The sequence below is a fragment of the Pocillopora verrucosa genome, chromosome 4, assembly GCF_036669915.1.
Source record: "Pocillopora verrucosa isolate sample1 chromosome 4, ASM3666991v2, whole genome shotgun sequence".
Taxonomy (NCBI): Eukaryota; Metazoa; Cnidaria; class Anthozoa; order Scleractinia; family Pocilloporidae; genus Pocillopora; species Pocillopora verrucosa.
In genome coordinates, this window is record NC_089315.1 from 4,496,838 (window position 1) to 4,513,449 (window position 16,612).

Below are 16,612 nucleotides of genomic sequence, written 5' to 3' on the forward strand. Positions count from 1 at the left end.
TTGTCACGTTACCGTTGTATTACTCGCTAGATGATTACGTCATGTATTTTGAATCTCCCGGATGAACTCGTGCTCGGTTCTGTTCTAGGGAATAAATAGTCAGTATGGCCGCTAGCATGTTTTCCTTCTTTATTGACTCGCCCTAACATACCATGGTGTCAGAAGTGGGATAGAATCCAGCCTCCGCTTATTACACCGAGCACGAGTTCAACCGGGAACTTCAGAATACATAACGTAATTATATAGCGAGTAATGCAACGGTAACGTGACATTTTCATCAGAGCGTAGATGCAGGACGGGACTGAGGAGTCTTACACCGAACATGTCACGCTATTGTACTATTTTTTCTTAGAAAAGAGATCGTAAATGGAGGCATAATATCTCTTATCATAACCACCCGTCCGAGCCTCTCATTTAGTTTGAAAGGGTATTATGTTTATAATGGAAAATATAATGCGATGTTATTCAGGTGTCTGAATGCTTTAGATTGAAGACCCGCGATACATGATCAGCTACGATTGCGATAGGTGAATACTCATCAGTATAAGATTATTGTAAACACCCAGTTGTTGTCGTTGCAAATACTGAGAGTGGAACATTAATTTCGACTGCTCCTTTTCCGGTGTTCTTAAGAATGTTAGCGATCATGTCTTTGGAAAATCATGCTTAGAGGAATCGTTCCTTCCTTGCTAATTTCCAGTGAGTAATCTCATGAATAAAGATGAACCAACGTCTTCCGCCTCACAACCTTGTATGGCGACTGCATCGAGGAACAGCGTTATATTACGAAAAGAATTATCGCTGGTAGGTAAGGAGGAACAAACATACTCACCGAAACGATCGAGTTAAATCTAGGACTTCCGCCAACAGCGTTCCAAAATGACATCACGTCGAACTTCACGAGTTAATTGACCGACTCACTTTCTGAGCCCACAAATCCGGATAAACTGATCAGCCCGAATAATTCAAAATTCTGAAAAGATTTTCGTCGCTTTCACACGAGCGTGGGACTAGCAAAAAGTCAGAGCATTCCACGAAGAACCAAGCCCCACAGGCGTTCGGATTTCGTCCGCCTAAGATTCATCATTGAGCTACACAGATGATGAATTAGTTCATAAGGAAGGTCATATACGACACGCTTCGTAAACACTTGTAAATTCAGCTATTACTTTTAAAACTGCCTGTGATCTGTTCAACTCGGTTACCGAGTCAAACAGGCGCATTCCTTAAGGTTTCATCATGTTTAAGCTGGCTGACTTTTCCATTTACTAAGCATTTCCAGCCCATTTGCCGTGATGATCTGTAGGGATTGCCCACACCTGAACAGCCACATACGTGAACAAAGGGAAGGCTGGTGCGGCGAGATATTTGAAAATGAGTCAGCGAGGTCAGTCGATCAGTTACAGACGCAGGGATTCCACTCTGATGCTAGTAACCTTGTAGTGCATTTACCGGCATAAGCTCCAGCGAAAATTGAACACAAAGCTCATAAAACAAGAGCAAACAAACTAACTGGAAACATCTCACGATTTAACTTTATTTCATAGTGTCTATAGCTTGTGACATCGACACTGTTTAACTACAAAAAAGCTTCTCTTTGTCTTTATTGTTCCTTTCGGCGCGTCCATTGATTTTCTAAAATGAAGGAAACCAAACACTGAGGATGAAATTTCATTTCGAAATCAATCCTGTCAAGATTCTTAGAGCTGATCATTCTAAGTGAATAAACTAGACAATGTTAACTTCGATTTCTTTAAGCATGATTAAATTATACTCTACATTTTTACTCTAGTGATATTTTGAGTACGAAGAACGCTGCAAACATTATTAGGCAATCGCTCCCATTCCTTGTGCAAAATCGATTTTTACGTTAAATCATGTCCAACAAATTTAACTGCTTCGATTTCTACGGAGTGCGGAATTAACAAAGATGCAAGTAAGATTAAGATATCTCCACGAAATGACTGATAAACGTTGATGAGATGTCAACAACGTCGTTGTCATATTTTAGGAAAAAGGATTTCAATTTTTGCAAGAATTAAGTGCTAAAATAAAATACACCTATGTTCTCAGGTTTAATTGTATTTGAAAAATTACGATATTTTTAAAGGCGTCTATGCAATGGCTTTAGCTTCCGGTAAGAAACCCTCCCAGTACTTGATCAACTGCAAAAAGCAAAAGAGAAAATAATAATAAATTTATTGATACACGCCGTAAGTGTATGTAAATATTAAAGGCTGTATGTATCTAAGGAGACTGTGGTGCTACGTCGGTGGGAGGTATTACTTTATAATATGGTTTTAACAACTGAGTTAATAAATAAATGTAAATTGGCACAGTGTAAAGAGTTTCTAAGGCTGACGTTTACCCAACTGCCATGCTTGTCCAATAGGCCATCGTCGCATTGTCGAACAAATTACAGGGTCATATAGTGGAAACTGACAAAGCTCTTAATTTTGAACGAGGGAGAAACATTTAACAACAATTTCATCAACCTATTGCGAAAATGCTTTCCACCCAGCCCCTTTTTTCTTTTACTTTTTCTGCAAACAAAAAAGCAAGCAAAGAAACAAACCTGTTGTTGGCTTTCCATCATAGCTTCCAAGTACTTGATCATAGATTCTCGGAAGTCCTTTACTCGGTTTTTCTGTTGACAGAACAATTATTTTAAAGGTTGTTTCTGATTGCTTACAAGTAATAATTTTCAAGTAAAAATGTAAAAAATGTAACGAATTGTAATAACAAAAGTACACGAAACAAAAACATTCCGAACAATGCCATTGTACGTTTTATGAAAAAGGTTTTAAGAAAAAGGTTAATAGAGCTTTTCTATAATTTTTCATTTTGTAAGCATTGCAACAAATGAGATGACATTCAACTCCCAACAATTAAAGGTTACACCTGGGAACTGAACTGATTTTTTTAGAGTATCACTTTCCATTTCCAAACTCTTTTTGTTTCTTACCTCAAATCGTGCCATCTCCTTCTGTATCGCCTTAGAAATCTTACCAAAATCTTCTTCCCCTTTCTCCACTTTTTGTTCCCACTAAGAAAAAAAAATACAAAAAAAGAACATACCTAGTTATTATCTAAATAAACAAAAAATACAACTGCAATGAGGGTAACCTGTCAAACTTATCGTTTGGAAACATAACCAACGTATAAGTTACATCAAATGCCATGTATTGTTGTCACTCGTACTCATATCCACCAGGAACACGACCAGCGCCCAAAGCAGTTTTTGACTAAGAAATGTAAAATGGTTTCTCGATAAGCTGGAAATCACTCCGCTTCGCGTCGTGGTTTCCTACGCTTATCTCGTGTTCTCCCAACCTCCCGCGTGTTTACATCAGGCTATGTAAACACGGAAACCATTTTATACTTCTTTTATAAAATAACTAATGAAAGAGGAACGAAAACCGTGTTTCACACGCTCATGTAAAATGGTTTTATGGCCAATCAGAGCGCGCGTACTATTTGAATTATTTTATAAAACATTTTTGTACCTCTTTCACTTCCTCTTGTGCTTGGGGAAGCTTTTCGTTTTTCGACGCAAGTTCCAACTTGACCAAGGCTTCTCTTTTCTTTGTCAACATCTGCTGTGCATGTTGCCAGTTACTGTAAGATCGGACACGCTCTTGAAAGCTTGCCTATGGTAATAAAGAAACCCCTTTCAAATATATTTGTGTCAATAAGGAGAAAAAAGGTTTTGACTTTTGAATTTGAATAAGAAAGTATAATGGCTCGATTCTCATATGCAACTAAATTAAAATTCAAGTAATGGGGAAAAAAACGTCTGAAAAAGCAAAACGCAACAAGCAAACAAAGCAAAACACACACAATTTTCTGCAATTTCTTTAATCAGGAATCCTTGTGGAGTAAGATGTCCACAAGCTACTCAAATGACTATGAGTCTTTTGTAGGTCTTTCTTTATTCGCAGCTCTCTTTATCCTTACATGAGTTGTGGTCACCACCAATACACTTCTAGCTTTACAGCTATGTTGATAGCACCCAACTGGTATCTGGGGAAACTTGCTTTCAGCCATGTCAAGCTTGAGATTTTTCACACACCATTTTCTGCAATTTCTTTAATCAAGAACCCTTATGGAGTAAGCTCTACACATGGCTTTTGGCAGGTCTTCTTCATTCCCAGTTCATTTTATTTCTTCCCTTGTTTTTGAACCACTAAAGACTTTTTTTATTAAAACTGTAGACATTATAAGGGAAAAAGTAAAAGGAACATATTTCAACATGACATCACTTTCACCAACCTTGACTGCTTGAATCAAACCAATGTAATCTTTCAGCAGTTCAGCCAAAACAAAAAAATCACTGTCCGCCTGAAACAGTAACACACCACATAATCATTAAGGCAGGAATATTTCTTTCTAAATGTTACATTAAGTAATGTGTAAAATACACTGTGAGAGATAATTTAACTTGACTTGATCTAGAGGAGAACGTTCATGCCCTTGAAAACGCCACCAGGTTATTATCAGACAATTAAAGTATCTCTCACAGTACTCACAGTGTTTCCTCAAGATTAATGGCCAACAATGAGTGTCAGCAAATGTAAGCAAAAAAAACAAGCATTATGCAGGTAAGTTTCCTTTAGAGTTTGTCTGCTCCTCTTAAGGTGACAACCAGTAAAATTTACCACCTGTCGTACCTCTTACTGTCACCAAAAATTACTCAGAATTATTGAATTTCAACTGGTAAAAAAAATGCTTCAACATTTTGGAAAATTTAACTGTCATGCTTAAAATAAGAAAGAACACTGAATGTGATATATGTAATAGTCACTTCAAACATGAAAAACCAATATAAATATGATTTTGCAGGCCAGTAATGAGTTATACATGTACAGTAAGTGCTATCAGACTTACACTGTAACAAGTATTCATAATGTCAACATAACTTCATGTAGTTCAATCAAACTCTCTACCTGCTCCACATGAAGCTGCTCAATCTTCTCTTCAACTTCAGCTAGTTGTGAAAGTGCTCGTGATAATGTAGCATGTTCCTCTGCATTACCTATTAAAACAAAAGAAGTCATTGACACCAAATGATTGGTTTAAAGTCATGCATAGTGTAAATGCATTCTTTAACATAAAATGCAATTCTGTGGAAATCATAGTGAGCTTGCTCTGCAAGAGCCATTGTCACCATAAGTTTCATGAATAAAAATGTCATTTTATCAAGCCACAAAAAGGTGGACTGAAAATCTCTTGCAAGTTTAGCTTATCAGTGAATAAAAACCATTTTTCATTTGCAATGAAATCACTCTGCTGCAATTTGGCTTTTTATAATAACTATGACATAATAAAATTAACACTAATAAATCTAATCAGGGTAACCCCTTCATTCATGCCACTGCTATCAATATGGGCCCTAAAATACAACATTTCTAGGTAGTTGATTTGTTAACTAAAAATTACAAAAAAATGCTTGTTCAGTTTTTGTTAACCTCTTCACACAATGAACAATGAAAAAAAGTCTTTGAAAATGCTTCATCTACACAAAGGTATGCACCTGTGCATTAAATATTTTCCAGCTTAAGGCAGAGTACCACTGAAAAGTAAGCTGACAGCTCCGATTTAAATGTTATCCATAAGCTGACAGTCCCAAATTGAAACTATTTAGGATGGAGATGCTTACAGAACTATTTAAGGATCTCAACCCATAGTTTCAAGGAAACAATTTAATTCTCACATGCAAGACAATGGCAAAGGACTAAGTGCTTGATATGCTGCCTCTCTTTCGTCAGACACAGAGGCCACTCAAAGCTTCCACTTCTAGGAGGAATGTATTTTTCTACAGTGTGCATCAAGATAACAGCAGTAAAATGAAGTATAATGATCAAAAGTAAAGTTCACTTACTTAGCATAGCAGTAGACTTAGCAAAACCTGCAGTACAAGAGCCCAATTCTGTTGGCAAAAATGTTACTAAACATAAGATACAGCACTTCAATTTACAAGCTCTGTGCTTCTTAAGTAAAGCTGTAAAGAGCTTAACCCTTTAACTCCCATGAGTGACCAAGAAAGAATTTCCCCCAAGTACAATATCAATACAAGAGATATTAATAAAGAAAATATCAATTTGGGGATAATTAGTTGATCCAATATTAAGTTCCCTGAACTAATATTATAAGAATTGTATGTTGACAGTAAGGAGAGTTAAAAATTTGATCTGGGAGTTAAAGGGTTAAAACCAGAAATTCTGGTGGAAAATTGAAGAAGATAAACAAAAGGGATATATTCTCCTCCCAAATCTGTGCAACAAAAATGAGACATTCCAATAAACATTAAACTAATAGAATCAACTATTTTTTTTTCATTTTACCATTAAAAAACCAACCTTTGCGCTGTAATGCTAGTGTTTCCATACTCAGATGAAGTTTCTTTAACTGCTGGTCAAGAGTTTCAATCTGTTGTTGCTTCTCTTCAAACCACTGTTGAAGAAGTTTGACACATTTAATGGCAAAGGAAGGTTGCATTGGAGCCATGTACAAGGACAAGTACACACACAGATGCTGCCAATGACCTTGAATATTGTGCATTTATTGACTGAGTGTGAGGGCTGGACAGGAAAAAAAATTTGGCTTAAGGTCACCCAGCCCAGCAAGGTCTAAGCATCATAACCACATACCAGGTGAAGAAAAATTTAAAATAAAAACCATAGATTTAATTTAAGGTTAACCAGCCCTGCTCATGCTATAATGCACAACTCTCATAGAGGTATTTTTCTCTACGATGTTTATCAGTGAAAGCAGGTGCAGTGCCCTCTGTGTTATAACATGACTACAATTGCGTGATATAACTTTCATTAGCATCACCTGGTCTGATTCAGACATCTTAGTAGTAAGTTGAAACATGGTATCTCCAACTGACTTCACAAATCGTTTCAGACCACCTCCACTGAGTGCTGCAGTGTCTTTAGCTCTGGGTAACTTTGTAGAAAGAGAAACAATTTTCATCAGTGCCACTCAACAAAAGTTTAGTTGAGGTGAAGTCATTAACACAAAAAAACTCAAGGAGCATACAGAGTACATCCACAAAGCACTTAAAAGAATTGCCAGGCTTAAAGAACTATTCAAGAATAGGACATTATACATACCACATCAGCTTCCAAAAATTGTCGGAAATCTGGATCTTCACGTAAGGTTGGATGTCGAGCAACTCTGTTAAGATACCTGGAGAGGAAACATCAATGGATAGTAAAATTAAGTGAAAGATAGAGTGCAAATTATTTTAGTCACAAAAGCTTAAAACAAAGAATTGCTTCCACATTAACCCTTAGAACCCTAAAAGTTGTTAGCCTCTATCTTCTCCTAACAATATCACCCCTGAATCACATATTAAGACCAAGAGAAATGGAAAAGCTCATCAACTTAAGAGGCTCTTGATTTTTAGACAAAGTATCTTTATCAGCACCTTAGGAAATGTACAGAGAACAGTATAGAGAATCTGCATACTGATGTTAGGGTCTACAAGATAAATTCAAAGTAGTCACAGCTGGATAGAATACAACAGTTGATACAAGTAGTTTGAAGAATGAATACCACCACTGAAAAAGGAAAATTAACTCTAAAATAGAAAGAAAATGAAAGAAAAGTATATAAATGGGTAAATGAGACATGCAGCTCATGCGTTAACAGCAGCAGTTTAACAAAGCTGGATTGCAACTTTTAGATCTGTATCACAGGCAATTTTCACAAGTAATTTACCTCTCTAAGGCAGCTCTCCTCTTGGAAATAAAGTCAACTGGGGTGCTTTCCTCTCCTTTTCCAAGCTTGACCCTGGTCATGCCTGAAAATAAAATAAATAAATACATCTTAAACTTGTACTTAATCTATAACATAAGACTATTTTCTCTTGAGCATTGATAAACCATGAAGTTTGTGTAGAAATTAATGGCAAACAGGCAATTTTTTCACAAAGTTTCAGTGATTACTCACCAACAACAGACTTCTCAGGAGCTGGGGGCACAATCTTTCCAAGGTGAAGAAATTTGCTATTTAATCGATCATGGAGTCCTAGAAAATCACTAAATCGACGCTTCACAGATGTCTCTGAATTCTTGAATGTCGGCATACTTGTCTATGGTAAAGTAAGGTCATAAGTTTAAATTTCAAATTTGCATTCATCAAAAATCAAAGCTGCCATTGGATTTTTTCTATAGCTGTTATCTACCTTGAAATGGTCTCTTTCTAAAGGCAGTAAAATAAGTGTGACAAGAGTGATAAACACATTCATGTACAATATCTTAAGAAAATAGGCAAGTGTCAAGACCTTCTTTAAATCAGCTACAGTTAGTTACTTTTAAAAAGAAGACCAAACTCTTAACACATTTTCAAAGAAATGAAAGGCAACTTCAGGGTTGTTGTCAAGTGCAGGCTGCTGGCAAAATTTGTAGGATGAAAAATCTGGCAGGATTTTTGCCCGGTCCAGCCATCACTTACTAATGCACAATGGCACTCCAAGGTTACACATTTATAATTGTTCAATGTCTAACACAAAATTTAACCCTAATTTCTAACCTACAACTCTGCAACAAGGTAAAGAATCTCTGATCAGACCTTTGGAAGTAATGAGTGAACAGATCTATATAAATGAAAAAACACAACAGTGCAAGTCAAGCAGCAAAAAGGCCATATTTTAACTTACCATTGTTGTCACTTTGAAAACCATATAAGAACCCATGCCATCACCTGCAAAAGTAACATTAAATAGAGGTGTGATATGCTTGCCCCTTTACCTCCCATGAGTTAGTTACCAGTCCAGTTGTGAGGATAAATAAATATAGAAATTAAGGAATTATTAGTTGATAAAAATGGTTTGGTAGCCAGTAAGGAGAATTACTAATGAGATGTTGTAAGTTAAAAGGTTAAATTGATGAAAAAAAACTTTGAGAAATATCAACCTGTAGATCTTCAATGGCAGACCTCATTATCACAAGAGGAGTTCTTACAAAAAGTTAAGGATAACAGTGTACAAACAGGTAGCTCCTCTTGAAATAAGTCCTTTTCCTTCATATGCCTCTCCTCAAAAGTGGCCATTGAAATAAAGCCTGCTGACTCTAGTTTACTTTTCAGCACATTGTACTGTGGTTTTTCAAACTTTTTTTAACAGGAAGTAAAAAGAATTTAGGGTCACATTTACATGGGATTTGCACTTAATGTACTCAATAACGACTGAATTGCTGCAGTTCAAAATTCTTGGGTAAAAAGTGAAGAACATATTTAACAAACCAGAGCTGCTGATAGTGCTGACTAAAAAACTCCAAACAAAAGAAATGTTGAGAAAACACACCGATCTTTTCAGGATCTGTCACTTTAATATTCATGTCAAAGGTGTCATCCTCCTCGTCTTCTTCAACTTCCTTTTCCTGCAAGGAAAATCAGCATCTCTTGAAGGAAAAATCGTAAATGTTTTCCACTTAAGGTAGAATAAACATCTAATTATTATAGGGTAAACCAGCAACAACTCATTAACAACTTATCCATAAATATTTACGGATTTATAATAAAATAATACAAAGATACACTTTTGTTTTAAATTCAGTCCTAGACTTTGAGATGATATAATGCGTGAATCGATCAATTAACCGAAAGTAAACTGAGTTGGGTCTGGCTGATCTGCCAATTAGACAATTAAAAATGGGAGGGATTGAGAGCAATCATTCTGAAAGTAGATTCGGATAGAGCCCAATAATATAAGATCTTCGGTATCTACAACCTCAGGTTTTTCTGTCGGAGCTGGTTCGCTGTCATCCTCGCTCGGTTTCGAGAGGTTGGTGACATCCACGGAAGCCGCCGCAGAAGTTTCGGACTTTTCTTCGCTCCCGCCTGCAGCAAGATCGGACGAACCCTTGTCACTCTCCTCAGGAACAGTGTCTGCCTTGGCTTCCTCGTCATCTAGAGTAATTTCCGTGGTCTCTCCAATAAAGGGATTACCGTTAACTTGCTCGTCCGGGTTGGTCTCTGGCGTCTCAGCTTCATCTTCGAAAAGGGCAGGAGGTTCACGATCATCCGCCATTTTAATTTTCTAGGCAGTCACGTGGGGATTGCCTCGACTTAGGGGAGAGGTGTGTCTAAGGTTGTTCAAGGTGTGCTTTGTAATTTCACTTTTTTCTTTTTTCTCTCGTTTTTTTTCATTTGCCTCCCCTCTTCCATTCTGTCCATTGTATTCTGTTTAACTGAATTCATTCCTCTTATCTGATGCATTCACTATCGATATTTATTTGCCAGTTTGGATAGAATGTTTAAAACAGAATTGACAGCTTCTCTGTTGGTCGCGCATCGCCTTTCACCTTCAGTGGCTCGCTCGACATTTAAACTTTACAGAGGAACTGGTCTTTCATCTTACCCGTCAATATGTCAAGGTTTTTTTAATCAAGATTTCAATTTAAAAAAAAAAATTTCGTCGACAATGATCTACATGTCCTAAAATGACATAACCGTTATGTGAAATCCGACGACTGATTCAAACTACAGGAACTTGAACTTTTCTGATCAAACAATCGCGTAGATGAATGGAGAACTTTCAAGCTTACCTTCCAGCCTGTGTTTGTTATTTCATTTCCAAATCTACCCTCTCCCAGAAAGTGAAATTATCTCACACAGTCATGTACGATCTCTATTCATTTATAAACGGACTGATTAAAAACATCAGTAACTACTTAACACCAATTAAAATACTGTTCGATAATAACGTATTTTTCAAGATCAAATATATTGAAAGCGAGCATTTACCGACAAGGTGAATAATTCGTTTAACAATAACATAGAGGGTGAAACATGTTTCTCTTATTTCATTTTTTTGAATTTCGAAGTTAATTGCAGTTACTTCATATTCGTTTATTCGGTTAGGCTAAACCTTAGAATTCTTCTAAAATATCTGGTTTCCTCGGGTCAGTCAGCCAGGTGTTCTCTACCAGATAATTTTTTTACGAACCCAAACCTTTCGGATGTGATATACCCCATAATCAAGAGAAAGGTAATATTCTAAAATACCAGGACAGAGAATCCATCCCATAATTTCCTTTGCTGTAATATATGGGCAAAAACGATTTCTCGTCAAAATAAAGTCCATATTATCTGTAATCTTGTTTATCACACCGTGCCAGCAGCTTCATTTTTGTTTCTTTGTTTGTTTCTTTCCAAAAACACTTTGGGTAGTTTAGTAAAAACTACATTTTAGGGGCAGGGGGACCACATCGATTTATTTTCTCGAACTTCGGCCGTAAAAACTCTGGGGTATTCCTCAGAACTGTTGAAACCTTCTACATGGATACGATCTGCAATGGTATCTTGATATAAGCAAAGGCTGTAGTCACTCAGGTGGTAAACAACATCTCCAGACTGACAATTTAAGAACATTTTAATCTGATGGGGAGGGAGTGTTGACTCAGCAGACCACGGGTATTTATTGCGGTCAGAAGCATTATAATGAATTATACACGGTTTACATAAAATAATAAATATATTTTTATTTTCAAAAATCATGATACCTTTAATATATGCTTTGTATAAATTTGAAAGATAATATAAATGGTCCATATCGAATTTCTATATACATCATTTATACTCTAATTTGCTTTCCACCTAGAACTCGTCTATGAATAGCATCGAATATCTTCAATAAATCAGAGTAAGTCAAAACAATTATTTCAGTCGACAGGTGCAACACATAAACTCTTTTATATTTGCGGAAAGTCAGTGGAAGTAAAAACTAAAAGATCTATTCTTTGGTCATTAAAAAAAATTGTGGATGAATATTAAGGACAATTGAAGAGACCTTATTGATACCCCATGGTAATCAAAATAACGAGTCGGAAAGGTTATCATAATCGACAGAGCTTTCCAATTCGCTCTGGTTTGAGTCCTCAAAACGAGACCGCAGTCTAATGGTCGCATTGTTTATTACGTCTTGTCGAATTTTCCAATACGGTGGACACGAGCTGCCGTAGATTTCCACTTGAGTATGTCCTTCGGGAATAACAAGACCCAAAGCGAAGTATTCATCCAGAAAGCTTGCATGCTCGAGATAATAGCGAAATAGCACTTGCGCCGTTTCCGCGTGCGAAATGACAAAGAAAAAAAGCTTAACAATTGTGTCATCGTCTTCATTTACCATTACCGGCTTAATATTGCCCTCCTGTCAGAAGGAAAGGTCCCATTTGAGTGATCTCTCTTCCAAATGCGTTTATTCTTGCAGCTTCGAAGAATTTGTCTCCAAGAACATTTCTCAGTCGCATAATTTCCTTGACAACTCTTTCCGCGTCGTGTTGTTTAGGATCTATTGTCATACGACTCATTTCAATTGTAGCTGCATCTAAAACGCTGATGACTTTTAATCGGTAGTTTTCAAGTTCTGTTCTGGATGTACATTGGCGAATTTTCTGTCTCAAACCTTGAGCATGCTCAAGTTTTAGTAAAAGGGTCTCCAGTTTCGGATCGGTGTCGACGTCAATTTCCCGGCCACGATCTGTTGACGTGGCATGATCATCCTGTATATAGCCTTTTGGTCTCGAACTTTCGTTCAGTAATGGAGTGATATCGAGATCTAGATCTTCATCTGCGGACCACTGGTGGCATTCTTTGGTAGGAAAGCAACCCATCTCTTCATTTGTAGACCTGTGATTTTCAGTTTTCAGAAGTAGAAAGCACCTTATCAAAACTCATTCGCCAATCCCAGTGTCACGTTTGGTTCTCTGACGTTGTAACAAACACAAGGAAGCTTGATGTGACCTGATGCGTAAAATTAATGTGGGAAAGAAAATGCAAATATGCGCCTGAACAACTGAAACGAAAATACAATAGCGCAAAATCCCAAGAGCTTTCATTTCCTATTGAAACAGTTTAATCGTTGATGTAAATAAACAGCAAAAGAGTAACTGCATATCACCCGTGCATAAGAGCTAGATCAGTAATGATGTGTTAAAAAGTCAAAACCTTTGCAAATGCAATATACTATAAGTATTTCCTCAATAGAACTCACGGTAAAGCTTTAAGAACTTTATCTACGAGTTATGAAAACCTTTATTTACAAAGTGGAGCACAGGAACAATGTGAAAGTGTCTAGACGCTGCATACATAACAATCCTTAATATTATGTGGGAAAAGTGACGTTTCAAATCATTTGGGCAACAAACGCGGTTCTTCCACACCAAAGCAACTTTGACGTCAACTGATGTGAATAACGCGAACGTTTGTCTTTTGAAAATGTCTTGCTTTTCAGGCTATATCGGTTTAATTAATTTTGCTTGTTATGTCACGAAACAAGCTTAAAAATTCCGAAGCGAATGTTTTGAATGATTTGCTTTCGACCATCACAGGTTTCGTTAAAATTAAAACTTTTCACACAAAAATATTGTAAATATAGTTAACTGAAACCTATCAAGTCCCAAAATTTCGAGATTGATTGTCTCGTTTGTGAGTAGGAAAGTAAGTGCGTTTGACCATTCGCTTGCAAAAATTACAGGGGGGAGGGGGGGGAGCGGAGGAGAAGAGCGGATGGAGCCCTACTCACGAGTTAGCACTGGCAATGATAAAAAAAAAACGTAAAAAACAATAATGAAAACAAGTTAGAAATAAGGTAAAGGAATGAAAAAGCCAAATTCAACTCCTGCGAAGATTTCTCACTCTTACTAGTGTTCACAATTGTAGGCGTCTGGTGCTCTTGCAAGATTGAGATTGCAATCTTTTACTGAATTCTGAAGAGCCTTGCGAAAGAATGGAATGGAGACTTTTCCTGTTTTTGGCACAGAGAAGATGGATTTGAACGCGTAAAAACAACTTCCACATCAAATTTGGACCAGAACTGACGAAGATAAGAGGAATCGTGTGACGGTTTCAATGAGGCTCTAAGCTACTGTTCACAAAAATTAGCCTGGAAGCTTATTTATCCATACAGTAACTTAAACTACCATATCAGTATAATTTTACTAAAGGCAATGGTTGCTATATTAGAGGAAAGGTTTGAGCAGGTACCAGAGAACATGAATTGACGGAATAGAAAGGCTATTAACTTTTTTTTCTTAATGGCACGCACTGATTCCGACAAACAGATTATGATTTGCCTGCAAATCTGCCTCGCTCTCAAAGTGTGGTTTCGTAGCTCAGTTGGTAGTGGAGCTCAACTAGTATCTGTGAGATTCGAATCCCGTCGAAGCCTGAATTTTTTCAGACACCTTTTATGCAATTGCTTAAATTGCAGTTCACCTGAGAGAATATTTTTCTTTACTAAACTCTAAACTCTTGGTATAATTATTTTTCTGAGCCGTAGGGGTTCTTTTTTTTTGTTTCGTTTTGTGTTTCCTTTTGAGTTCGTTTTGCTTTGTTTATGTATTTCGCCTTTCTTCCGCCAAACTCACAGTAACGAATGATGAACTCAATGAACCTTATCATAAATATTTACACAAATCGTATTGCACTGCTTGATATCAATTCAAGTGACACTCTAGTTCTTCAAACCAAATTCAAAACTGCAGTTCGGGATGAAAAATCATTACTGCCGAGAAAGGGATAAATATGCCATGTGTAATAAGGCGGGCTGAAAGTACGAGAATGTGAATTATTCCTACCGTTGTAACATTTTTGTTTTTCTGTGTAAGATTTTCATCTTGAAGTGAATGTGGTTATAAGAATTGAGTACATGTATTGATAAATATTTTCCTTCAACCGGGAGGAGTACAGGTCGATCACTTAAAGTGTTATGTACTTTTTCGCCTTAAGCATCAAAATCATTAAGGTATTAGTGATAAAAATATTCAACATCAAACTAAATCAATATACTTTAATGCTGGAAAAAATATGATGCGGGAACAAATTTAAAAATATAATCAGATTAGCTACCTCGGGATTTTTCCATAGTCTTGGAGCATCACATACTCATTTTTTTTTCTGAGCGAACGAAGTTTACTCCAAAGTAATCAAAATCATGTCAAAAATGAACGCAGCACTCGTATTTGTCTAATCTGGGCGATAATATCAGCATCTAATGAGCTAAGTAAAGTATTGAATACTTTGCGAATTCTGAAAGGTATTTGGAATTGTCAACCATAAGGAAATTGTTCAAATAACATGCATTTGAGGGAACGAAGTTTACTCCAAAGTAATGATGTCAAAAATGAACGCAACACTATTATTTTTGTCTAATTGAGGTGATAATTTTAACATCTAATCAACTAAGTAAAGAATTGAATAAATTCTTAATTCAGAAAGGTATTTGGAATTGTCAACTATTAGGAAATTGTTCAGAAAACATGCATTTCTGCTATTAAATCACTTGATTTGTACATCGTCACATTTGCAATTTAATCACCTACACTGATAGTAAACATCAAAGTTCTACATTTCTTTTTTTATAATGGCCAAGAAAATAAGTCAAACGTAGTTATTTCAGTGAAAAATAACAAACAATAAAAAAGACAGAAATACAAAAGTTATTCGATAATGTTTATCACGACGGAATACTGGACATCGTAAAAGCTCTTTTACGATATTTTTTGATATAATCTCAATTTATTTGGTAACTGAGTGAGGACGTTTCTTTACTGCTGCCAGCACTAGTAAACAATATTTGGTTGCCTTGAAATGCTTAACTTTCAAATGATTTTTACTGGTTTATTTAGCAGAAGGAATATTCTAAGAAAGCATACATTCAACTTGTATGCAGGTCTATCCGCATTTCATTTGCTTTCGGCTGAAATGTTTTTCTTTAGTCTAAAGTTTCCATGGCAATGAAGCGGTTCAATTAGCGCTGCTTTTTCAGCACGCTTTGGGGCGGCACCAATTAAACAAATTTACAAAGTTATAATTTCGCGGTGTGAATTTTTGAAGGACTTAAGATGATTTACATCATTTCCACTTGAAAGGGATGTCTTAGTTTAGTGTTAACTGTGAATAATGAATCTAACTTTTGATTTGAAGATATGATGTGGATTTTTGAATGATAATAATAAAAAGATAAGATATTTGATTTGTCGCCCAGTGTCTTCCGTGTTGGCAGATACTGCTATCGTCATTTTCCTTGAATTTTCAACGCACTTTGGTCACCGAAAACAAATTTGTACCTTCCCATTATGGGTAGCTGCCCTTCTCGTTCTAAACGTAATGCAAACTCATCGAAGCAATTTCGGGACGACAACTCGAGACTTGACGGAAGAGCACGAAAAAGTCGGGAAGCCAATTTTCAAACCACACAACTCACAAATGTTTGCATTGAGGACAACACGCTTCGAGATCTAACCTCAAAATTGGAGAAAGCGCTTTGCTGGACGAGTAAACACGACGTTTGTTGGAGTGTCGAGTTTTCGGAGTCAGTAAATGAATTATTTGTTGACGCATGTCGAGGCATGAGCGATCTTGCCGAAAGTGAAGACTACGGGAAAGCTGATGAAATCGTAAAAATGATTCTGCGGTTGAGAACTGCTTGGGGAAACGAAGCATTTGAATATCTCAACATAAAGTCTTTTCCTCGCGAAAGAATCGAGACGAAAAATGCTGTCATTCTCGCTGGGCAGTACTTTACGCCAGAGCGATTTTATGAGGATGATGATCGGCTGTTTAGACTATATTACTTCGAAGTAAGGGAAGCAGAAACTAA

At 36.6% G+C, this 16,612-nt stretch overlaps 1 protein-coding gene and 1 pseudogene across 1 annotated transcript; both read right to left on the reverse strand.

Annotated features, from left to right (window-relative positions):
• Positions 1-1,509: 1,509 nt before the first annotated feature.
• LOC131769895 (sorting nexin-2) lies at positions 1,510-10,057 on the reverse strand. Its single transcript, XM_059085616.2, has 15 exons — positions 9,740-10,057; positions 9,314-9,389; positions 8,669-8,712; positions 7,960-8,101; positions 7,729-7,810; positions 7,119-7,194; positions 6,838-6,951; positions 6,360-6,453; positions 5,882-5,929; positions 4,947-5,035; positions 4,273-4,341; positions 3,507-3,650; positions 2,966-3,046; positions 2,576-2,647; positions 1,510-2,165 (listed from the first exon to the last, which is right to left on the reverse strand). The coding sequence occupies exons 1-15, from the start codon at positions 10,037-10,039 to the stop codon at positions 2,115-2,117; spliced, it is 1,482 nt and encodes a 493-aa protein (XP_058941599.1). The 5' UTR covers positions 10,040-10,057; the 3' UTR covers positions 1,510-2,114.
• Positions 10,058-11,487: 1,430 nt separating this feature from the next.
• Positions 11,488-12,731, reverse strand: LOC131769911 (uncharacterized; annotated as a pseudogene).
• Between the last annotated feature and the right edge of the window lie 3,881 nt (positions 12,732-16,612).

Bases quoted from the DNA above. Each gene is read 5' to 3' on its own strand.
- LOC131769895 (XM_059085616.2), bottom strand. From the start codon at position 10,039: ATGGCGGATGATCGTGAACCTCCTGCCCTTTTCGAAGATGAAGCTGAG. The intron at 7,811-7,959 runs GTGAGTAATCAC...TTTTATTTTCAG, and splicing joins TCCTGAGAAGTCTGTTGTTG to GCATGACCAGGGTCAAGCTT. The intron at 3,651-4,272 runs GTTGGTGAAAGT...TTATTACCATAG, and splicing joins GTTTGATTCAAGCAGTCAAG to GCAAGCTTTCAAGAGCGTGT.